The following is a 25,404-nucleotide window of genomic DNA, read 5'->3' as shown; positions in this document are numbered from 1 at the left end:
AGACTCTATGTCTTCTTACCTGTTATCTGACGGTGAGGTTGGCTCCAATGTTTGTCCTGTCTGTGAAATGAAGAGTTTAGATGTACAGACAGAAACTTCACCGGGAGCCACGATCTGGAAGTGAATGTTGTGTGTAACATTTCTGCTTTGAGAGCACAAAGCAGTTTCAGAAAATAGAGAGAATGTATGCATAGGAGTTGCAAATGAGTTGAAGGACAATTTGCCCATAACCTTAACATTTAACTAACTTAGTTTGATTATGACCAATGCCCACAACTGTGACGTTGTCAAAGATACCCAATGATGTAGACTCAACTCATCTGAATACCTGGTGTTTGGCCTGGTACGACCTTATGTCTTTAACTAAAGAAATCTATTCAACCTCTGTCGAATTTAGTAGATCATTTGCGTATGTAAAACCGCCTCAATAACGTAATTGAAACAGATTGATACAGCAGAAACTACTCCTCAGTAGTATAGTCATGTAAATCTGTCTCTGAGTCTGCATGCAAATACCTGATTATCATGTGGTACGAGATCAAACCTTTTTCAGCTCTGCCTAATGACAGAGAGTGCATGGCCTCTAATGTCTGTGGACACAATGGTTCATTATATAATGCAAATAATACGCAAGTATTCCATCAAAGATTAAATGTTGCTAGAAAGTAAACAATATATTCCACAAACAGGCCACAATATGCTATGATGGATGTTGTTTCAATAAAGAAATTCCAGATTTCACTTGAATGGATAATTCTGTCAGATTTTGCCTCAAAACACTGCTCTCCAGTGCTTGGCTTGGCTGCCAGAGTGGGTATAAGGAGAGGTATATTATGTTCTTCCTACATTTAATCTTAGAGGAGATAATTATTTAGTCCAGAGAGGAGCAGTAGAATTGGGGGAATCCATCATTCCAGGAATACAGGAAAAGGAAGTCTCACAGGGACAACTCACCCAAAATACGTCACACCACCGCAGTGACCTCAGATCCTCAATGAAGACAACCCAGAGACTACTCAGGAAAGGAGGTTATGTAAATAGCCTATATATTATATTATATTATCTTCCGGCGCCGACAGAGATGGCCTAGGAAACTATGCAGTTTTTTTTTTTTTTTTTACATGTTATTTCTTACATTAGTACCCCAGGTCATCTTAAGTTTCATTACATACAGTCGAGAAGAACTACTGAATATAAGAGCAGCGTCAACTCACCATCAGTACGACCAAGAATATGACTTTCGCGAAGCGGATCCTGTGTTCTGCCTTTCACCCAGGACAACGGAATGGATCCCAGCCGGCGACCCAAAAAAACGACTTCGTAAAAGAGGGAAACGAAGCGGTCTTCTGGTCAGACTCCGGAGACGGGCACATCGTGCCCCACTCCCTAGTATACTTCTCGCCAATGTCCAGTCTCTTGACAACAAGGTTGATGAAATCCGAGCAAGGGTAGCATTCCAGAGGGACATCAGAGACTGTAACGTTCTTTGCTTCACGGAAACATGGCTCACTGGAGAGATGCTATTGAAGTCGGTGCAGCCAGCTGGTTTCTCCACGCATCGCGCCGACAGAAACACACATCTTTCTGGTAAGAAGAGGGGCGGGGGCGTATGCCTTATGGCTAACGAGACGTGGTGTGGTCACAAAAACATACAGGAACTCAAGTCCTTCTGTTGACTAGATTTAGAATTCCTCACAATCAAATGTCGACCGCATTATCTACCAAGGGAATTCTCTTCGATTATAATCACAGCCGTATATATTCCCCCCCAAGCAGACACATCGATGGCTCTGAACAAACTTTATTTGACTCTTTGCAAACTGGAATCCTTACATCCTGAGCCTGCATTCATTGTAGCTGGGGATTTTAACAAGGCTAATCTGAAAACAAGACTCCCTAAATTGTATCAGCATATTGATTGCGCAACCAGGGCTGGCAAAACCTTGGATCATTGCTATTCTAACTTCCGCGATGCATATAAGACCCTGCCCCGCCCTCCTTTCGGAAAAGCTGACCACGACTCCATTTTGTTGATCCCTGCCTACAGACAGAAACTAAAACAAGAAGCTCCCACGCTGAGGTCTGTCCAACGCTGGTCCGACCAATCTGATTCCACACTCCAAGACTGCTTCCATCACGTGGACTGGGATATGTTTCGTATTGCGTCAGACAACAACATTGACGAATACGCTGATTTGGTTTGCGAGTTCATTAGAACGTGCGTTGAAGATGTTGTTCCCATAGCAATGATTAAAACATTCCCAAACCAGAAACCGTGGATTGATGGCAGCATTCGCGTGAAACTGAAAGCGCGAACCACTGCTTTTAATCAGGGCAAGGTGACCGGAAACATGACCGAATACAAACAGTGTAGCTATTCCCTCCGCAAGGCAATCAAACAAGCTAAGCGTCAGTATAGAGACAAAGTAGAATCTCAATTCAACGGCTCAGACACAAGAGGTATGTGGCAGGGTCTACAGTCAATCACGGATTACAAAAAGAAAACCAGCCCCGTCACGGACCAGGATGTCTTGCTCCCAGGCAGACTAAATAACTTTTTTGCCCGCTTTGAGGACAATACAGTGCCACTGATACGGCCTGCAACCAAAACACGCGGACTCTCCTTCACTGCAGCCGAGGTGAGTAAAACATTTAAACGTGTTAACCCTCGCAAGGCTGCAGGCCCAGACGGCATCCCCAGCCGCGCCCTCAGAGCATGCGCAGACCAGCTGGCTGGTGTGTTTACGGACATATTCAATCAATCCCTATCCCAGTCTGCTGTTCCCACATGCTTCAAGGGAGCCACCATTGTTCCTGTTCCCAAGAAAACTAAGGTAACTGAGCTAAACGACTACCGCCCCGTAGCACTCACTTCCGTCATCATGAAGTGCTTTGAGAGATTAGTCAAGGACCATATCACTTCCACCTTACCTGACACCCTAGACCCACTCCAATTTGCTTACCGCCCAAATAGGTCCACAGACGATGCAATCTCAACCACACTGCACACTGCCCTAACCCATCTGGACAAGAGGAATACCTATGTGAGAATGTTGTTCATCGACTACAGCTCGGCATTTAACACCATAGTACCCTCCAAGCTCGTCATCAAGCTCGAGTCCCTGGGTCTCGACCCCACCCTGTGCAACTGGGTACTGGACTTCCTGACAGGTCACTGCCTGTTCACCCCGCTATCATCCAGAAGGCGAGGTCAGTACAGGTGCATCAAAGCTGGGACCGAGAGACTGAAAAACAGCTTCTATCTCAAGGCCATCAGACTGTTAAACAGCCACCACTAACATTGAATGGCTGCTGCCAACACACTGACTCAACTCCAGCCACTTTAATAATGGGAATTGATGGGAAATTATGTAAAATATATCACTAGCCACTTTAAACAATGCTACCTAATATAATGTTTACATACCCTACATTATTCATCTCATATGTATACGTATATACTGTACTCTATATCTTCTACTGCATCTTTATGTAATACATGTATCACTAGCCACTTTAACTATGCCACTTTGTTTACATACTCATCTCATATGTATATACTGTACTCGATACCATCTACTGTATCTTGCCTATGCCGCTCTGTACCATCACTCATTCATATATCTTTATGTACATGTTCTTTATCCCCCTACACTCGTGTGTATAAGACAGTAGTTTTGGAATTGTTAGTTAGATTACTTGTTGGTTATTACGGCATTGTCGGAACTAGAAGCACAAACATTTCGCTACACTCGCATTAACATCTGCTAACCATGTGTATGTGACAAATAAAATTTGAATTGATTTGATATTATGGACTGCATTTGTCCTCTGTAGTTAGCTAAACCATACGCTGTATCTGGATTATAAGAGCCATGCTAACAGAATCACTGTGTGTTTTATGGATTTAATGCCAGTTATAATATCTTGATATGAAAATAAACAACGATAACACAGCTCTTTTACTACCAAGTGTTTGCCAAGTATAAATACACTGACATTGGACAGAGCTGTGATTCTGTATGTTCACTGTGAGTTTTTGAGTGTTGGTCGGGGTGTTTGTCTGTCCGTCTGTTTGTCCCACCCTGTCCTGATGTGTGTCTAACATGCTGCAACCTGAGCAAACTCGTGTCTATGCCGTTCCCACATGTTTGTGATTTGTGTGTTTGAGGAACTGGTGATTTGCATGGGCGAGCAGGACACACAGACTCAGCCCGGCCACAGGCAGCAGGGCCGTGTGGACGGACGCCGGGTGGCCTCTCAAATGCTCACTCTCAAAGTCATACCAGCTCATTTGCATGGCCCTGATTTTGTTTTTCCAAGGCGGCTTTGTGAAACAAATGAGCCATAAGCCTGGTTGTCCTGCCCCTGTGAAGACTCTGATCATAGCAGGCTGCTATATCTGGAGAAACAGAGTGCGGCATCCATCCATCTGTCACCATGTCGTCTTTTGTCTCTCACATGTGGAGCCTGATTGTCCCTATGCTGGGTTTTGTCTCAGCATCTATCCTCCTCTTCCTCAGACAGCTGCAGGTACTGTAACAAAAACATGCTTTGGGTTTAGAGGTTAGATTCTACTGAAGTTTTAGCGGTTTCCTGCCACTGTATAAAGGGGTGTTATTTTCATTCATTACCATTACAATGATGTCTTCTATATGGGTCTTATCTCTGTCCTGATAAAACGTTATCATGGTTTGAAAGTTATGTTGTGTGGTCATTGAAAAAGGAATTCAGTGACAAGAACCTCACATTTGAATTGTAAAGTGCTTTTAGATATGAAGAAATTAGTTATGACTGCTTATATTTATATTTAAATCCGCTATGCCTTGTTGTGCATGTGCTCTCATTTATTCAACATGGAAAATATTGAATGAATAAATGCATAACAATTATCTGTCACAAACTTCCATTCATTCTTTTGACCAGCCATCTTGACTTGACCTCCTCCCTCCTCATCCTCCCTCTTCCTTCCCTCATCCCTCCATAGCAGTCACTCTAGTCAGTTCCTGTCTCATAGACTCTTCCTGCATCCTCTGTTTCCCAAGTCTCCACCTCATCTCCATGGAACCACTGCTTCCTCCAGACTCTGACTTGTTTTAATCCGTCTCTCCAGTCTGTGAGGGGACTGTCGGTCTACTTTCTCTCCCCGCTCCTCTCCCCCCTTCCCCTGCACCCTTCATGTTGGCTCGGTGCTGTGGCCCAGTACCAGTCGGTCTGTGATAATAAAAACTAAAAAGTCCTTCCCAGTTTTCATATTTCACATTTCAAGCCATTACACATTTCATAATTCACAATTTCAGACAAGCTCATGGATATTTTTACACTGCTCAGAGGCAGTGCTTCTCAATCCTGGTCCCAGAGACCCAAAGGGTCACTAAACACTAATGTGTTTTTAATAACTCCCAACCATACCCCAAGCCACCGCGGCCTGGTCGGTTCTGTTTCCCATCAGCCACCTTGATACAGACCAGAACCCCCAGTGTCTGAGCTGAGCTGAGCTGTGAGAAATGTAGATGAGTCACTCACTCTCCTTTCATCTGAACACACATAAATATGACAGAACACAGAGATACTTTCTCTTTTAAACCGTTAACTCAAAGGGCGAATGGTTTCACAATTTTCCAACACTAATGATGGATTGGGTTTTTTAAGGGATATCTTTTGAACAGAACTAGGTGGAGCCGTTATATTGTAGTCGCAACTTACTGTAGCTACACTACTTTCTCACTATGGATGGAGTAGCACCAGGAAAGCAAGTGCTTATCTGATTATACGTCGGATGTGTGTATACATGTGCATGAAAAAGATGACGCTCCAATGGATAGCAGCCATTTTACAGGCTCCTGACCAATTCTGCTATTTTGTGTGTTTTTTTTTATGCTGATCTTTTTTTGTACAAAATGTCTCCGCCATCATTTCCTATGACCGAAAACAGCTTCCGAACATCAGAACAGTGATCACTAACCTCAATTTGGATGGAAATTTCTACTTCAACGAGTTGCCAGCTCTGGATGTTCTGCTGACTACGGACCAGGCCATAATCCCCGGGACTCAAATGAGGATGCTACGGCGAAAGGATGGCATTCTGATAAGACTTTGTTGGCGAGCAAATAAACCGCCTCTACCCTTCGTTCTATTGACAAGCGTACAATCACTAGAGAACAAACTAGAAGACCTCCGCTCAAGACTGTCCTATCGACGGGACCTGAAAAACGGTAATATTTTATGTTTCTCCGAGTCGTGGCTGAACAAGGACATGGACAATATACACTGAGTGTACAAAACATTAAGAACTCTGCTCTTTCCATGACATAGACTGACCAGGTGAATCCCGGTGAAAGCTATGATCCCTTATTGATGTCACTTGTTATTTTTCGTAGCTGTCTATTTACCACCACAAACCGATGCTGACACTAAGACCGCACTCAAGGAGCTGTATAGGGCCATAAGCAAACAAGAAAATGCACATCTGGAGGCATCACTTCCCATGGCCGGTGATTTTAATGCAGGGAAACTGAAATCCCAATTTTTTACCAGAATGTCACCTGTGCAACTAGAGGCCCCAAAACTCTTCATTACCTTTACTCCACACACAGAAACGCATACAAGACTCTCCCTCGCCCCCTCTCTTTGGAAAATCTGACCATAACTCTAACCTCCTGATTCCTGCCTTCAAGCAAAATCTCAAACAGGAAGTACCAGTGTCGCTCTCCGATGAAACGGATGCTATGCTACCGGACTGTTTCGCTAGCACAGACTAGAATATGTTCCAGGGTTCATCTGATAACATTGAGGAGTTTACAACGTCAGTCACTGGTTTGATTAATAAGTATATTGACAATGTCGCCCCAACAGTGGCAGCACTTACGTACATATCCCATCCAGAAGCCATGGATTACATTCAAGAAGCGGGACACTAATCCAGACTCTTATAAGAAATCCTGCTGACTGTCAATTAGCCATCAAACAGCCAAAGCATCAATACACCCAAGAACGCCAAGGTAACCTGTCTAAAAGACTATCGCTCACATCTGTAGCCATGAAATGCTTTGAAAGGCTGGTCATGGCTCACATCAACACCATCATGCCAGACACTCTGGACCCACTCCAATTTGCATACCGCCCCAACAGATCCACAGATGACGCAATCTCTATTGCACTCCACCCTGCCCTCTCCCTCCTGGACAATAGGAACACCTATGTGATAATGCTGTTCATTGACTATAGCTTAGCGTGCAACACCATAGTGTCCTCCAAGCTCGTCACTAAACTTAGGACCCTGGGACTGAACACCTCCCTCTGCAACTGGATGCTGGACTTCCTGACGGGCAAACCTCAGGTGGTGAGGGTAGGCAACAACACATCCACCACTCTGACCCTCAACATGGGGGCGGATCGAGAACTTCATGTTCCTCTGTGTCCACCTCACAAAGGAATGGTCAACACTAGGGCTGACCCCTGGTCGATTTTTTTGGTCGATACGCTGTTGGTTGATCGAAATAGTTTTTTTTTTATGTCACACGAGACACCTGTCTGATTCGGCATCTGTCTCAGTGGACAGTCCAAGAAGAAGGGGAGTGTGGTTAAGATGCACAAGGTGTGTCTCTCTTCAGAATGCACTCTCTCCTGCCACTTTGTGCACATGCATTGTTTCATAACTGCATTGTGTGAATTGTTTTTGTCCTTTGATTGTTAGTGTCTATCAATTCCCCATTACATTTATCACCAGTAGTATGTTTATCGTTAATCCCAATCATTTCTAATCTATAATGTTTGTTTGGTTACGGTAATTTATGTGAATGCATCCAGTATATTATTATTACATTCGTTTACCGTTCTCATTGTCGGGGTGGACCTGTTGTTTGCAAGGCTCACAACCTATGCTACACTTGTGAGAAACAAGTTTTGCTTTATTTCATTCCATTTATTCATTGCATTTTGTTTGGAGTGCTCCTGTCTAGGTTGAGTAAGGACACACCTGATTACACATAGAAGTTGGCCTAGGCTACCTGGCCTGCGCGCAAATGTATAAATGGATTTGAAAAACATTTGCAGGTCTCTCCCTTTCGATAACCATCGAGCCTCGGCATGAATGGTAAAAATGTGATGCTCTAATCCAGTGGAAATTTCATAAAATACATTATTACTTTTTATCCCTTGCGTTAATACAACTGTATGTCCGGAGTTCACTGGTCAAAATTCCGAGGGCCCAGAATAGTTAACGCAAATGCTTGAGCTTCAGGTCGGACCCAGTTGATAGTTGATACAAGGTTTCTAGTTTGCTAGCTTGAGCTTCAGGTCGGACCCAGTTGATAGTTGATACAATGTTTCTAGTTTGCTAGCTTGAGCTTCGGGTCGGACCCAGTTGATAGTTGATACAAGGTTTCTAGTTTGCTAGCTTGAGCTTCGGGTCAGACCCTGTTGATAGTTGATACAATGTTTCAAGTTCATTGCAGACATGCCAAGCATTGCCAATGTGATTTATAGGATATTAATTTGTGTCAGGAAATTTGCACGTGCAATGTTTTTATTTGTTGGCCGGCGGGTGGGGCTTAACTTGGGTCTGGCGACTCCTTGTGACGGGCCGGGAGCCTGCAGGCTTACTTTGGTCATCAGTTGAACGGTGTTTCCTTAGACACATTGGTGCCACTGGCCTACGGTTTAAGCTGGTGGGTGTTAAGGAGCGCGGTTTGCCGGGTCATGTTGGGAAGGACGCATAACTCGACCTTTGCCTCTCCAGAGCTCGTTGCGGAGTTGCAGCGATGAGACATTATTATAAGGTCTATAATTATTTTTATAAAAATGGTTTCTACAGCTGCACCATTGAGAGCATCTTTACTGGCTAAAACACCGCTTGGTATGGCAACTGCTTGGCATCCGACTGCAAGGCTCTACAGTGGGTAGTGCATATGGCCCAGTACATCACCGAGCTCCCTGCCATCCAGGACCTCTATACCAGGCGGTGTCAGAGGAAGTCCCTTAAAATTGTCAAAAAATCCAGCCACCAAAGTCATAGACTATTCATCACATACGCTGCTACTGCTTATTATGTATTCTGTTGCCTAGTCACTTACCTATATGTACATATCTACCTCAATTATCTCATACCCCTGCACATCGACTCAGTACTGGTGCCCCGTGCATATAGCCAAGTTATCGTTACTCATTGTGTATTTATTCCTTGTGTTATTATTTTCTATAATTTTTTGTTGGGAAGGGCCCGTAAGTAAGTATTTCACTGTTAGTCTACACCTGTTATTTACGAAGCATGTGACAAATAAAATGTCATTTAGATTATACTGCATTTATGAGTGCAGTTGATAGTTGATACAAGGGTATATCTGGTGTGTGGTATCCTCTGGGGAAATGGCTGTGATGCTATTGCTACATAATAATACATGCACTGCTTACTTTTTTTTAGACAGAGTAACGTCTAAAGCATTAAAGCATGTGGTCATCTAATTGTGTCATTGATGTATGTATTCTTGTAGGCTGTTGGCGTGTGATTGGGCTGTATCTCTAATGTTTGTCATGTGAGGGTGTGGTTGTTTTGCTTTTATGATCGTGGGTAGCATAGAAACACATAAACAGGCCTAAAGGGAAAGCTCACACTCAGTCCTGTCCCTGGTGCTGCTGTTATCTGATGGTCTGGCTCTGCCTCTCCCTGAGCGCCACCGCTACGCAGCTGACCCCTGGTTCGGTCAGTTTCCACCACGTGAAAAAGTGTGTGTGTGTGAGTGAGTGTGTGAGAGAGAGAAAGAGAACTTGAGAGCATTTGTGTTGTCACGCACTCATGTGCATATGTGTGTGAACCAACCGCTAGCCTCCCTGATATTCTCTTACATCTATTGTGAAGAGCAGTATGAGTGGATCCCCCCACCATTGGAGCACAGCTCAAGTGATGGAAAAAACTCCAGTGCCTTTTATAAACTTCTTAATGTAACTTAATCTACTTACTGAAAACAGATATTTCCAGCTGGGTGCACGTGCACTGTTCAAAGATAGTCATATACCTTGTCATCACATCTAGATATACATTGTTCCATGGATGGGAAGTTGCTTTGTCATTGTTTTTTCAAAGTCAAACGAGAGGATTTAAACATGGCAAGTATAGCCAGTCAGCTGAGAGAAAATAAACCAAATATCTCTTAATTATGTGGATCAAGATTTCCCAGCAATTATTCAAGTGCTGAAGTGCATTTTAATGATCTTAACTCTTAAGGGCTGCTCTTAAACATCTCACTGTGTTTGCCAGAACGGCTGTTGTTTGTGCGTTCGTCCTTGCTTTTGTATGTGTGTGTGTGTGTGTGTGTGAGTCACTGAGTTCAAAGTGCACCCTGGCTCAGTGTGGGAGAGCACCCTGAATGATGTGTGTTAGCTCAAAATGTGTCTTGGCGAGCACTCTGCTGGCTCTGGTGCTTGGGGGAGGGGGGGGGTAAAGGCTTCCCTGGCCTTGGGCCGAGAGAGACCAGAGTGCTGTTGTCGGTTGGTGGCTAAGGGAAACCCCACATCCATCCGAGGTGGAGATCAGCTAGCGGAGTGAAGAATGCACTGGCCATGCCAAAACGGAAAATTAAAGAGAGCTCTCTCAGGGACGTCCAGTGAGGGGGGAATAACATCATGTTACCCATCGGCAGAGCACAGCGACTAGGCTGGAACTCATCCTGAAAAACACACTCTGCCGTTAACTGTTATACGTGGGGCTCATAATGCCTTGGCGCCGACCCTTTGCACTTAGTAAGATTGAGACCATCCTAATGATTTGGCAACAGCAGCAGTAGACTCCTTAAACCTCTTCTCTGTACATTTTTAACCATGCTATGACCTTAGAGTCCTTTATAAACAAGGCATGCGACACAGGTTGTCTTTTACCAACACCAGATAGCATATAAGCACGTCATAAGCAATGGAAAACTGCAACATTTTCTCTCATCTTCATGGCAAAATGTGAAGAATAGCAGGAGATGAGCTATAAAACAGCACATTTTTCTTTCTGCCCCATGGCAATGTGTTGAATTGCAGGAAGTTAGAACATTTTGCCGTTTTAAAGCTAACAGTCTCATGGCAAAATGTATAAAATAGCATTACAAATCTGCACATTTTTCTCTCTGTCCATGGCAAAATGTGTTGAAATGGGGAAGTTAGCGGGTTTCCTCCCAAAATGTTTTGTTGTGTCACGGCTGTTGAAGGCGGAGGACCAAGGTGCAGTGTTGTGAGCGTACATGTTCTCTTTATTTGGAAAATAACACAGAACAAAACAATAAACACTAGAAAAACAAACCGTGAAGCTAAAGGCTATGTGCCCTAAACAAAGTCAACTACCCACACACACAGGTGGGAAAAAGGGCAGCCTAAGTATGGTCAGAGACAACGATAGACAGCTGTTCCTGATTGAGAACCCTACCCAGCCAAAACATAGAACTACACAACATAGAACATAGCATACCCACCCCAACTCACACCCTGACCAAACCAAAATAGAGACATAAAAAGGATCTCTAAGGTCAGGGCGTGACATGTTGTTGTTGGTTTTTGGGTTGGGGAGCCCCGTGGTGGTAGGTGTTCCCCAGAACACGGCAAGGACAAAGTAACAGGAAGATGGCTTTTAATGCCACATGGTACAAAGACTATTCATGGCTGGAATATTCATAAAAGCCAGGACTCACCAATTGTTTTGTATACAGACACTTTTCACTACCCAATGTCCCTCTATCTGCCTTCAAATGATCCTAGAATCGTCCCTGATTTCAGTGTGCTGCTAAGCCTCACCCAAAGCAGCACTTGCCATGCAGTCAGATGTGTATGTCAGTCCCCTTTAGAGCACAGCCTGGAACCAGTTACATATACCCTCAAGCTTCAGTAGCAGTAAGTGAAATATTACTCCTGGACTAATTTACAGATTCAATGGAGACTCTCCCTGACTCTCTCTTTCTCTCACTAACAGGCATTCATTCAGCCCCCAGTTCAGCTCAGACCACACTGAACCCTGAGGTGTCCCAATGCCATAATGACCATAATATGTACATAGGATATCATCTCCTAAATTGAGCATATAGTTGAAGTCAGAAGTTTACATACACTTAGGTTGAAGTCATTAAAACTAGTTTTTCAACCACTCCACAAATTTCTTGTTAACAAACTATAGTTTTGGCAAGTCGGTTAGGACATCTACTTTGTGCATGACACAAGTAATTTTTCCAACAATTGTTTACAGACAGATTATTTCACTTATAATTCCCTGTATCACAATTCCAGTGGGTCAGAAGTTTACATACACTAAGTATGTCAGTGCCTTTAAACAGCTTGGAAAATTTCAGAAAATGATGTCATGGCTTTAGAAGCTTCTGATAGGCTAATTGACGCAATTTGAGTCAATTGGAGGTGTACCTATGGATGTATTTCAAGGCCTACCTTCAAACTCAGTGCTTTTTTGCTTGATATCATGGGAAAATCAAAAGAAATCAGCCAAGACCTCAGAAAAAAAATTGTAGACCTCCACAAGTCTGGTTCATCCTTGGGAGCATTTTCCAAACGCCTGTAGGTACCACGTTCATCTTTACAAACAATAGTATGCAAGTATAAACACCAAGGGACCATGCAGCGGTCATACCGCTCAGGAAGGAGACGCGTTCTGTCTCCTAGAGATGAACGTACTTTGGTGCAAAACGTGCAAATCAATCCCAGAACAACAGCAAAGGACCTGGTGAAGATGCTGGAAACGGGTACAAAAGTATCTACAGTAAAACGAGTCCTATATCAACATATCCTGAAAGGCCGCTCAGCAAGGAAGAAGCCACTGCCCCAAAACCGCCATAAAAAAGCCAGACTACGGTTTGCAACTGCACATGGGTACAAAGATTGTACTTTTTGGAGAAATATCCTCTGGTCTGATGAAACAAAAATAGAACTTGGGTCTTCCAAATGGATAATGACCCCAAGCATACTTCCATAGTTGTGGCAAAATGGCCATCACAAAGTCCTGACCTCAATCCTATAGAACATTTGTGGGCAGAACTGAAAAAGTGTGTGCGAGCAAGGAGGCCTACAAACCTGACTCAGTTACACCAGCTCTGTCAGGAGGAATGGGCCAAAATTTACCCAACTTATTGTGGGATGGTTGTGGAAGGCTACCCGTTTGACCCAAGTTAAACAATTTAAAGGCAATGCTACCAAATACGAATTGAGTATATGTAAACTTCTGACCCACTGGGAATGTGATGAAAGAAATTAAAGCTGAAATAAATCATTCTCCCTACTATTATTCTGACATTTCACATTCTTAGAATAAAGTGATCCTAACTGACCTAAGACAGGGAATTTTTACTAGGATTAAATGTCAGGAATTGTGAAAAACAGAGTTTAAATGTATTTGGCTAAGGTGTATGTCAACTTCCGACTTCAACTGTACATTTTGTAGTTTTCATAGTTTACAGGTGGAAGACATTCACTTGGGGGACTGAGAAAATATACCTTCCTGTATATTTAGAGTTGTGATATTCAGTCAAACAGCTGTCATTTAAGACAATAGTTTAAAGGTGGCTTTTAGATACTTAACTTATTAAAGGGATATTCAATATTAAATACATTTTATTGTCAAACTCTAGAATTGCAGGAACTTTTTTATGGAAATATTCATGTGCATCATTATTATAAAACTCAGTCTTCATCTTTTATGTCTTGATTTAAATAAATATGCATGTGTGCATCATTATAATAACTCAGTATTTTGTATCTTAATATTTGTCTTGAAATACTTTCATTAATGATGGTGATGACTTATCCTTCCACTTATACTGTTTTTTTTTTAAATAACCCTCCATATACCCATCAAGAGAGGCGTCATAAGTCATGTCAAACTGTGTAGAATTGCAGGAAATGCGTTTTAAAATGTCAAAACAAATTCTGGGTAATCCCCGGACACCCCTTCTACTGTTTGCCCTTCTCACCTCCCCATATCTACACCTTATTTTCGCCCTTGGTCTCTATTATTCCTGTGGTCTGTAATAATTATGTGGTGTATGCTAATATTAGTTAAGATGTGCGCCTGACTGTGACCATCTCTTGAAAGAAAAATCTCTGTTTTAACCATAAACTGCAAATATAATACACTCAAATACATTAGTGATTGACAGGAAAAGGAGTCAAATGTGAAAGTGTGGTGGGTTGGATTCTGAATAGATAATAAATGAACAATGACATCCATGCACAACAGAGCACTATTCTGTTTTTTTTTCTCTTGTAATACTACAGTGTTTGCTATGAAAACAGACTGAGTACTGTGCAAGGAACACAACACAGTGTAGGTTTACTCAAAGCGTCCTCTGTTTTACCATCCATACAGCACAAGTCATGGAAGAAGATCAAGAACATGGTCCACTGGTCTCCGTTCGTCATGTCCTTCAAGAAGAAGTACCCTTGGATCCAGCTGGCGGGTCATGCAGGTAGGCCTTGACAACGCTGCTTCTGGAATGTGGGGATTCTGGGATAAGGCTATGGATGGAATGTGTGTTTTGTGTTCCGCTCTCTTTCTCCCGGCTGGATTTGATACGCTACAGTGACTATTGTGTTTGGAATTCAAATATAGTCTCATGCTAAGCTTCGGGGATAAACTTGTACATCATATATTCAAAGGCTCAGTAATACAATTCTAGCATAGCTAAGAGTTTCATAATATTAGTATTTACTTTAACTAGGCTACCTGTAATTGAATATTTCACTCAGAATCAGATAAGACTTTTTCTTTAGCAACAGGACCAAGCAATGTAAACCAGGCCTACAACCTCTACTGTAGTTTGTCTAAATGTTTTTATTGCATGTGACGGTTCCTCTCAGGCAGTTTCAAGGCGGGGGCTAACGGGCGGATCCTGAAGAAGCACTGTGACTGTGAGCAGCGCTGCCTAGACTGGCTGATGAATGACGTGCTGCGGCCCTACGTACCGGCCTACCACGGAGACGTGGAGAAGGACGGGGAGAAGTACAACCAGATGGACGACCTGCTCTCTGAGTTCGACCTGCCCTGCGTCATGGACTGCAAGATGGGCGTCAGGTGAGTGTCGGACACTGAAATGACACACTTTCATAGGCAGGTGCATCTCTGCGTTGAAGTTGCAATTAGGCACAGATCTAATCTCAGTTAAACGGCATGGTAACTCTCAGATCTCTTTGTTCCGGTTTGACAGGTTAGGGTAAGGTCCAATATTTAGTCAGGCAGACATCCATTAGGCCTAGCACCGAGGAATGACCATCACCCTCCCCTACAGTGAAGAGATCGTCCTGTAGCTAGCAGACAGCCAGCTGGCCCCTCTCTCACACCATGGCTTAAATCAGCCTGTTGGGAAAGTGTTGTGAATCCAATTCCATTCCTTTGGGTTAATTATTTGACTGCTGAACTCCACATATGTGTTACAGTTGTCAAACTCTCCCTTGTTAAGTTTGCATCAGATGTATACCATATATGGGTTATAATTGTTCTATCCTTAGCCACTTTGTAATGTTATTAGTGACCAGTGAAGTATTGGAGTGTCTTCCGAGCCACTTTAAACTGTATGCTAACAGGTCAGGCCTGTTTTGATACAGTATCCTATATTGCTGAAATTAATAGCTGTGTTGCTCTCTCCCTCTCCTCTCTTTTCCTCTCTAGCACAGCTTTGTGTGCTCATGTGAACATTCTCTGGAAGGGCGCTGCACTGCAGAGATGGACAGAGTTAGAGATAACCAGATGGCCAGGATATTAGCAAATTATAAACTGGCCTGTCCAAACACAACAATGTGGTGCAGCTCTAACAGGCTAAAGCCTGGCCTGTTATTGAGGTAGCTGGCTGCTGCAACACGAATCAGAATTTGAATCTGCAAAGGAAAGGTTGAGAAAACAGAGGCCCTTATTCAGGGTTGAACTGAGGAAAAGGGAACCCCTCCTGCCTTCTAAAGTATATTATGTGAAATAAAACAGTTGCTCTTCTTCATTCACATGTTGGCTCCTGGGATATGATCACTCACTATAGCCACGACAACACTATCACAACTTTGTCAAACAAGAATTATCGTTATTGTATTGGACAATGTTTGTATTCCAAGATGTAAAGAGTACAAATATCCTTTATATTGTCCCATAAAAGGACTTTTATTTTGTTGCTGGACTGGTAACACCATAAAACCATAAAATCCCATTCAACAAGTTAGTACCAAACAGATAGGAATGAGTGAGTAATCTCTTGCTTCTCTGTCTACCAAAGGACATACCTGGAAGAGGAGCTGGCCAAGGCCCGTAAAAAGCCCAGTTTAAGGAAGGACATGTACCAGAAGATGGTGGAGGTTGACCCCCTGGCGCCCACACCAGAGGAGCAGGAGCAGCAGGCGGTCACCAAGCCCCGCTACATGAAGTGGAGAGAGACCATCAGCTCCACCGCTACACTAGGCTTCCGCATCGAGGGCATCAAGGTGAGGACAGCTGAACTGCTGTGTGAATGGACACTACAATGCATCGTGATATACAGTAACGTGATGCATTGTAACGTTTACATTTCAGTCATTTAGCAGACGCGCTTATCCAAAGCAATTTATAGGAGCAATTAGGATTAAGTGCCTTGGTCAAGGGCATATCGACAGATTTTCACCTTGTCACTATGGTATTCAAACCAGCGACCTTTCAGTTACCTGCCCCATGCTCTTAACCGCTAGGCTACCTGCCATCATACTCTCGAAAACTCACTTAACAGTCAATTGTTGAGAAAATTAAACACTATAGGGAAGATGACAAAATCCTGCATATGCCAGTCTGTACATTCTGTAGTTACTAGTCAAAATTATAAATGGTGAAAAAAAGATCTCAAAATCTACCCATAAGGAAAAAAGTTATAATGGGAAATCGAGTGTGTAATTCTGCTTGTAAGGGCTGACCATGATGGTCCTGCTTGGTTTGCGTACAGACAACCTGCAGTCGCCCCTTAATAGCATTCCTCATACTGAGGGTTGCCAGGGCCAACAGGAGGGGATCCCTTCTCTTTAGTCTCAGTGTGTATAGGCTGTGTTGAGTGTTTTTGTCACACATAGGGCCTGCTTGTGACACTTCTATTGACAGTAACATCAGTTGCTGAAGCATCCCATTCAGTCCCACACACCATCAGTCTCCTCCAAGCTGACATGAATAGCTTCAGTGCAGCAGACATACAGACAGATGGTCTGATCGTGTGATTCTGCCTCAGTAAAGCTAAGCATACTAATAGTCTGATTTGTAAAAAGCTGGGAGCAACAACAACAAAAAAGAGAATATCTGCAGCATATCCTTCCTAGGCAATTAGATTACATGAGGGTAGTCTAATTCCTCCTAAAGCCAAGAGGGAGACATCCTGGCCATGTTTGGGCCGTAAACTGTCTTCCAGAACTTGTCTCCTCTAATGAGGGCCTGTGGTTTGACTCTGGAGGGCTACAGACAGATGTGCTGGATGAATAGTTCAGACTGGACCGGCAGTGTAGGGAGCAGCGGCAGGGCTGTCCGGAGTTTTCCACTCCAACCATGTCCATAAATGGCCTCGGCCCGCGGGGCTCCTCTGGCTCTCTCTGTTGTCATGACATCAGGGGTTGCCCTCGGAGACTGTGTGTGGAATCAAAAGGCTCTCTGAGTTTTTTTGAGTGCACACAGCTGCTATTGTGTCTGTTGGGTCCCAGCCTAATGCCCATATTATTGTCTGCTTGCATATTAATGTTGGACAGACACTCTTATCCACAGTTACAGTAAGTGCATTCATCTTAAGACATTCATCTTAAGCTAGTTGAGACAACCTCCTACATTATTTATTTATTTATATATATATAAATTAGTGGATTCGGCTATTTCAGCCACACCCGTTGATGACAGGTGTATAAAATAGAGCACACAGCCATGCAACCTTTATTGACAAACATTGGCAGTAGAATGCCCTGTACTGAAGAGCTCAGTGACTTTCAACGTGGCACCGTCATGGGATGCCACCTCTCCAACAAGTCAGTTTGTCAAATTTCTGCCCTGCTAGGGCTGCCCCGGTCAACTGTAAGTGCTGTTATTGTGAAGTGGAAACGCCTAGGAGCAACAAAGTCTCAGCCGCGAAGTGGTAGGCCACACAAGCTCACAGAATGAGACCACTGAGTGCTGAAGCGTGTAGCATGTAAAAATCGTCTGTCCTCTGTTGCAACACTCACTACCAAGTTCCAAACTGTCCCTGGAAGTAGCACAATAACTGTTTGTCGGGAGCTTAATGAAATGGGTTTCCATAGTGGAGCTGCCACACACAAGCCTAAGATGACCTTGCACAAGCCTAAGATGACCTGACCAAGCATCAGCTGGAGTGGTGCAAAGCTCGCCGCCATGGGACTCTGGAGCAGGAACGTTTTTTCTGGAGTGATGAATCACGCTTCACCATCTGGCAGTCCAACGGACAAATCTGAGCTTGGCGGATGCCAGGAGAACACTACCTACCCGAATGCATAGTGCCAACTGTAAAGTTTGGTGGAGGATGATACTGGTCTGGGGCTGTTTTTCATGGTTCGGGCCCCTTAGTTCCAGTGAATGGAAATCTTAACACTACAGCATACAATGACATTCTAGACGATTCTGTGCTTCCCACTTTGTGGCAACAGTTTGGGGAAGGCTCTTTCCTGTTTCAGCATGACAATGCCCCCATGCAGAAATGGTTTGTCGAGATCGGTGTGGAAGAACTTGACTGCCCTGCACAGATCCCTGACCTCAACCCCATTGAACACCTTTGAGATGAATTGGAACGCCGACTGCGAGCCAGGCCTAATCGCCCAACATCAGTGCCCGACCTCACTAATGCTCTTGTGGCTGAGTGAAATCAAGTCCCTGCAGCGATGTTCCAACGTCTAGTGGAAAGCCATCCCAGAAGAGTGGAGGCTGTCATAGCAGTAAAGGGGGGACCAACTTCATATTAGCCCATGATTTTGGAATGAGATGTTTGACAAGCAGGTGTCCATGGTCATGTAGTGTATCTACTGAGACAGTAAAGCACAGCTTTGTTGTTGTGTTTCAATATGTGCACATTAAGTATGTGCAGACGTGTCCTGCTGTCTAAGCAATATGATGCAAAACATTGGGCCACTTTCCTGTTTTGTTCACCTCTTTCAGCAGGGTTTTCCTGTGTAGAGAAATGCCTACAGTATGTAGAATGGTGTAGTAAGTTCCACGTTATGGGTCTGACTTTTGAAGTTATTTTGCCTCCCCTTGAATGATAGAGGTCTCAGACATAATATAATGTTGGAGGCCCCATCCTCAGCTCTTTCTTTCCCTTCCTCTTTGCAGAAGGAAGACGGGACGGTAAACAGAGACTTTAAAAAGACCAGGAGCAGGGAGCAAGTGACAGAGGCATTCACTGACTTTGTCAAAGGAAACCAGAACATCCTGGTGAGTGTGTGTGCATGTGTGTGTGAGTCTTTCAGTGTGTGTGTGTGTGTGTGTGTGTGTGTGTGTGTGTGTGTGTGTGTGTGTGTGTGTGTGTGTGTGTGTGTGTGTGCATGTGTGCCTCCATCTATGTGTCTGTGAGCCAGAGCCCCCTACCGCTGTGACAGACCTCCTTCCCATTTCGTCACAGTCTAAAGGCCTCTGGAGGGAGCTCCCATGGACTTCCCCCTCTCTAATGGCCCAGGAAGTGAGGTCATAGCCGGGGAGGCTGTGTGTGATGTGGGCCTGCCAGGGTTCTGGAAACAGGGCAGGGAAAGGGAAAGTAAAGAGAAAGGGGGATACCTAGTCAGTTGTACAACGGAATGCATTCAACTGAAATGTGTCTTCCGCATTTAATCCAACCCGAAACTAAACATTCAAAAAAGATTTCCTCCATTCCATTCAAACAAGATTTCCTCCATTCCATTCAAACAAGATTTCCTCCATTCCATTCCACATTGGTTTGTCATGTGTTTATCTGGCACCACTAGGCTCAAGCCAAGGCTGGCAAGCCCAGCCAAACCCACTATCTCTGTCATTATGTGGTGGGCCTTGGCCCCACTGTTGTGTACTTAACTGTCACTCAAGTGTGGTCTTTATCTCTCTCTCTCTACTGAGCTGATCTGTTGGCCAATAAGGTTTGCATTATGGAGTTATCAAAATTCACACAATGGTCTGTTTATGAGGAACATTGTGTAATGAATACAGATTTCAATTCAGTTCAATTTTGTGGTATTTCTATCATAGTTTGTACATGAAATAACACACTTTCACCGTGAGCCTTGAATTAATGAAAGCTTTCCCACATCTCCCTGGGTAGATTGAATAATACCTATTTTGTTCTCGCCTGTCTGTTTTCAGAACTGTTATCTGGACAGACTGAAGGAAATCATGAACACTCTGGAAATATCAACCTTCTTCAAGACCCACGAGGTAAACAAAATCTATTTTTGTCCTCCACTGGTATTTTATCTACAGTTGTAACATTTACTGAAATGAACGCATTTGAGATCCGCCCATATACCACTCAACTGATACAGGAGGCTACAATCTGGGCAGTGGAAATACATGAACAATGGCATCTATACAAACACCAACTAATCACAGGACATTGTTATTCCAAACAGGAAGCGTAGTCAGGCTCAGGCACGTGAACTGATAGGGCTCAACTGATGCCTGAGTACATGCCCTTTGCCCCCCAATGACAAAGTGACCTTGCAGCTCGGTGGATTTAAGACATTTTATGTATTACTTTTTAATTACATTTTAAATGTAACGAATTGCAAATCAAACTAGCTAATTTCATAAGCTCTCGAATATCAGAAAAGGTCCCCCTCCCCAAGAGCTCACTCGTCTGACTTGCATGCAGTGGCCATTGGCACCGGGCATGGAGACTTGAATACTGGTAGGAGGCTACTTTTGAGTTGGATCAGTCCTATGTGTCTCTAACTGTTAGTGACAAAGAATGGGGCATTTCCGCTGCTTCTTAGTAAAGATGCAGATTTCAGCTGCAATTAAGTTAAAACAAGTTTGTTTCAATAGCATAGCTGACTATTACATCATCATTTCACTCTGATCAGATGATATTTATTTAACTAGGAAAGTCAGTTAAGAACAAATTCTTATTTACAATGATGGCCGACACCGACCAAACCCTAACGACGCTGGGCCAATTGTGCACCATCCTATTGGACTCCCAATCACGGCCAGTTGTGATACATCCTGGAATCAAACCAGGGTCTGTAGTGACGCCTCTAGCACTGAGATGTTGTGCCTTAGACTGCTGCGCCACAAGGGAGGCCAAATAGGTAGACACACTTCCCGATGTCAATCATCTAGGCCTAGGTGTCACTGGCATTAGCTTGCTTACAGTGTGTGATGATGGCTGTTGTTGCAGATAGCCCCCCTTCTTGGTGCTGTGGCGTTTCAGAGGAAATGTTGAGACACAGGCCCTTGAACAAACCTCCCAGGAATAACCTATGTATGCTAACCCCTCAGATATACCTACTGTATGTGAAACCAGTGGGTCTTTATAGTAACATTTGATCTAAACTCAGGAATAGCTGATCAATAAGGTTATTTGGACTCACATTTGACATCAACCATCTGTCCAGACATAGTGTAGTAAGACCATAGAGATGTATAGAGATCGCAACGATGTATCTGTGCCATTATGTTAGTCAATTTTCTTCTTCTTTTGATGTTTGAAAAAAGTGTAAAGCTAATATTGTTGACTTACTGCCACCTGCAGTGCTGAAGTCTTGAATCAAATCTTGTGTTTCATTTGTTGTGACCACTAGATGGCCGTCATAGCTTAAAGCTGTTAAACTAGGCAAACCAATTTGAAGAAGAAGACGAGGCTCTGATAATTGGCTGAGAGCTCCCAACCCATAGAAATCCCCACCCAGTCGACTACTTTAAAATGGAGGAAGCCCTCAATGGCTAAAACGGGTTATTTCCAAGTAATGAGCTCTGTACATCTCTATTAGTAAGACACACCTGTAAAATGTAACCATCTGGATTGCACTTGTACAGTATAATGTTTTTTCCCTGTCAATGCCTTAATGAGTATTTAACTACAGAAAGCATAGGATCATTAGATCAAATACGTATCTGAACCTCAAAGTCATAAGGTAAAGTTTAACAGTAAACAAATGTGTACAGTGTAAGTACATTGAAGGATGTTGATTTAATGGGCAGTTATTTACTCAATGCCGATAACAACCTTTACATGATTATATATGGCGATATAGAACATACAAAATTCTTCATGAGGCTTCTCCCTCTTTATTCTTAGATGGCTACCATACACACATTTCAACTACATTTTAAAATTATGTCTTAGCCTATTCTAAACAGAGGAAAAAGTGTTATTTTAACTGCTAGTTTATGTATTTGGTGCTGACAGAGATCTCAGTGTTTTGAGGGCTAAGATGGATCCCTCTCTCCTTCACTTCTTCCCCAGGTGATTGGCAGCTCACTGCTGTTCGTCCACGACAAGCGGGAGCAGGCCAAGGTGTGGATGATAGACTTTGGGAAGACCACCCCTCTGCCTGAGGGACAGGTCCTGAGTCACAGAGCCACCTGGGAGGAAGGCAACCGTGAGGACGGCTACCTCTATGGCCTGGACCACCTTATAGACATTCTCACCCAAATGGTGGTGACCCCAGAGCCAGACTCACTCTGAGAGGACCGTCCTGTCACCTCTGTCAACCCCTCCGAACCTCGACCCTACCCCCCCTGACAGGATCACCACCTCGCACTACAGTGACTCCTCTGGTGTCCCCAAAAAGCTACCCCATCTCTCTGTCCCTCCCTTATTCCCCCTCTCCCTGGCCCCAGAAAACAAACTGTAACCACACAAGTGAAATGTGATCACTGTTTTGTGTAAACTTGTAGATTCTGTACATACTGCTGTACAGTGTGTTTCTGTTCTGATGAGACCATGGGTTAGGTTCTTTCTCTGCAGCTAGTCCCGTGACAAGCCTTCTTGAGATTTTAGTTGGTTTTGTTTAATGAGGGTTCTTTAAAAAAAAATATGTTAGTGTTAGCTAACATTGTAGAGCACTTCTTGCTTTCATAGAGGATTACATTTCTTATGAGTTACAACTTCTATGGTGCTTGGCCTTGTGGTGAAAGAGAGACAATTGAAATTGTTATATTCAGCAGTCGGGCACTTCCTGTGTTTTTAAACGAACATACAATTTAACATTGACAGAAAATGTCAAGGGTCAATATGACCCTTTTTAGCTGATAGGATTGCCATATTCCATTTCCTTTATATGAAGGTATTTGTGACCCCCTTTCCAGAATTCTCCAATGTTTATAATTAGTTTGTTTCTCATTGTGTTACAAAAGCTATTGTAATAGTGCACTAGAGACTGTGTGCCGTGATGTGCCTGTCTATATTCATTTCAGTGCCTTCAGAGTGAAAGTAGAGAAGGTTGCATGAGTAGATTGCCCTCCGATATGCACTAAGAACCTATTTTATTAAGGCTAATGTTGACATTCCTGGAATCAACCATTGAGGAGTGACTATCAGTTCAGAGGTAAATGTACATGAAGCAGAGGGAGTAGGCGACTGCCTGGTCTCTAACAGGAAGTGTCCCTTAACCAAGTGAGAATGAGTTTGCATTCTAAATATTCCAAGTTCTTCAGCCATTCAGAACACTTAAAAAGACCAGGTTTTATTCTCTTATTGTCATGATTCCCTTAGTCAGAGGTGGCATCACCTGTGGTACTCTGTCATTAATGTATATGGCCTAGCATTGTACACCCATAATAATCACTGCTCTTGAATGAAACCATCCCATCCTGTTTTCCAAGGAACCTGTTCTTGAGGGGAGTTTGTTATTGTGCACAAGGCAGCTTGTGATTGCTGTTTGCATGGCTATTTGCTATTCAAATCTACCATTCCTGCCTCTTGCCCAAGCATCCTGAGGTGGCAAACAAAACTAATGGGATTTCTGTCTATTGGCTAGTAGGTTTATAAACAGGGAGACATTCTCATCATTGTCTGATTGTATTGAATTAGCATTAAGTCATGTTTTGGTGACAATCACACATGCATGACATAGAAAGAGTGACTGACATTGTATGGTAGTTTTTTTTAATGGCAGTTAATACCATTTTCTATATGTTGTTTAGCTTACGTTAATCATTTAATAGTAATTTCCCTTTAATAACCATATTAGATACAATATTCTCAGTTATGAGAGTGAAGTGAGGGTGTCCTTGTTTTGTAATGACTGCTCTCTCACCTTTATCTGAGGGACTGAGAGGGGTGTGGTGTGGTGTGTTAGAATGGCAAACATAATGTCCCAAGGAAACAGGGCTCACTTCTCCAAGGCCTTCAAATGGTTGAGGCAGATGATCCTAGCAGGACAAAATAGACAAATAGTTTTGACCAATACTCTAGGTGTCAAACTTGTCTTTTCTTTGAGTGCCATCAAACTACTTTACCGATGTAGCAGGGATAACCTTCAATTTGACACTTAAAAAAAGGAATTCAGTTGGTAAATTGAGAGTGAAACTGTAGGCCTACTGCATTAGACCAGAAAGCACAGACATAAGGAGTGGAGTGCCCTCTGCTGTTACTGAATTGTATTACACTGAGTAGCATAAAACAAATGACATGGGTGTATTTTACAGAAACACATTTTGACTTTGATTTAAAAATGTTGCCTTCATTCTCTTACTTCAATATTTCTGGAGTACATTCTTTCAAATCCCTACTTTGTCATTGTAGTTTTTGTGTAGTCTCTTAGAATGATGTACTCATGACCATATTTATTTCTTTGTGACACATGCACAAGAACACTAAATGTAGCTAGCTGCATGTGATTTTATTTTTTTACAATCCTGTCATTTTGCTTAAACTCAGTCATGATATAATCATTTATTAGGTCACTGTAACATAGGCCCGACTCACTGCTTCTTACAATGTGTAAATCATACTGTATGTTTTAGAGATGAACAAGAAGTCTGTGTTCTGTGCACTCTACCAGGTGTTCTTTGTGCCTATGATCTGTGAGACCTAGTTTCGGGCTATGCTGGCCACGGAGTGGTTTGTTGACGTGGAGATTGTCATAGCACTGTCATCCCGGTCCAGGTTGACATGATTGTGTCCTTCGTCTCCTAGTCTTGTGCTGTGACACTGTGGGGATGTTGTGATTGATATACACACACACTGTGCCTTTAGGTCCTCTGGTCATTGTGCTGTCATTACCCATGGATCTTCTTATGTAAATCATGCCATCATGTCAATACTGCAAGCAAAACTACCCACTGGGCACATACTGGTTGAATCAACTTTGTTTCCACGTCATTACAATGAAATTACATTGAACCAACATGGAATAGACGTTGAATTAACGTCTGCCCAGTGGGTATGCTTGGCTGTACAATTTTACCGTAGTAAATTTGAACGGAGTGGTTTAAATGCTACCACTTGTTTGTGCCTTTTATTTCAATGC

At 43.1% G+C, this 25,404-nt stretch overlaps 1 protein-coding gene across 2 annotated transcripts in view; it reads left to right on the top strand.

Annotated features, from left to right (window-relative positions):
• Positions 1-25,375, top strand: part of itpkb (inositol-trisphosphate 3-kinase B) — a 47,731-nt gene extending 22,356 nt beyond the window's left edge. For both annotated transcript variants that reach the window (XM_064991060.1, XM_064991059.1), the window contains exons 3-8: positions 14,342-14,441; positions 14,833-15,046; positions 16,233-16,437; positions 19,292-19,393; positions 20,291-20,362; positions 22,395-25,375. In XM_064991060.1, coding sequence (XP_064847132.1) covers positions 14,342-14,441; positions 14,833-15,046; positions 16,233-16,437; positions 19,292-19,393; positions 20,291-20,362; positions 22,395-22,616 — 915 coding nt within the window. In that variant the 3' untranslated portion in view covers positions 22,617-25,375. The remainder of the gene's footprint in view (positions 1-14,341; positions 14,442-14,832; positions 15,047-16,232; positions 16,438-19,291; positions 19,394-20,290; positions 20,363-22,394) is intronic.
• Positions 25,376-25,404: the final 29 nt, after the last annotated feature.

The sequence above is a fragment of the Oncorhynchus masou genome, chromosome 16 (assembly GCF_036934945.1).
Source record: "Oncorhynchus masou masou isolate Uvic2021 chromosome 16, UVic_Omas_1.1, whole genome shotgun sequence".
Taxonomy (NCBI): domain Eukaryota; kingdom Metazoa; phylum Chordata; class Actinopteri; order Salmoniformes; family Salmonidae; genus Oncorhynchus; species Oncorhynchus masou.
The sequence above is the reverse complement of the archived record's forward strand: the minus strand, read 5'-3'. Positions and strand labels throughout refer to the sequence as shown.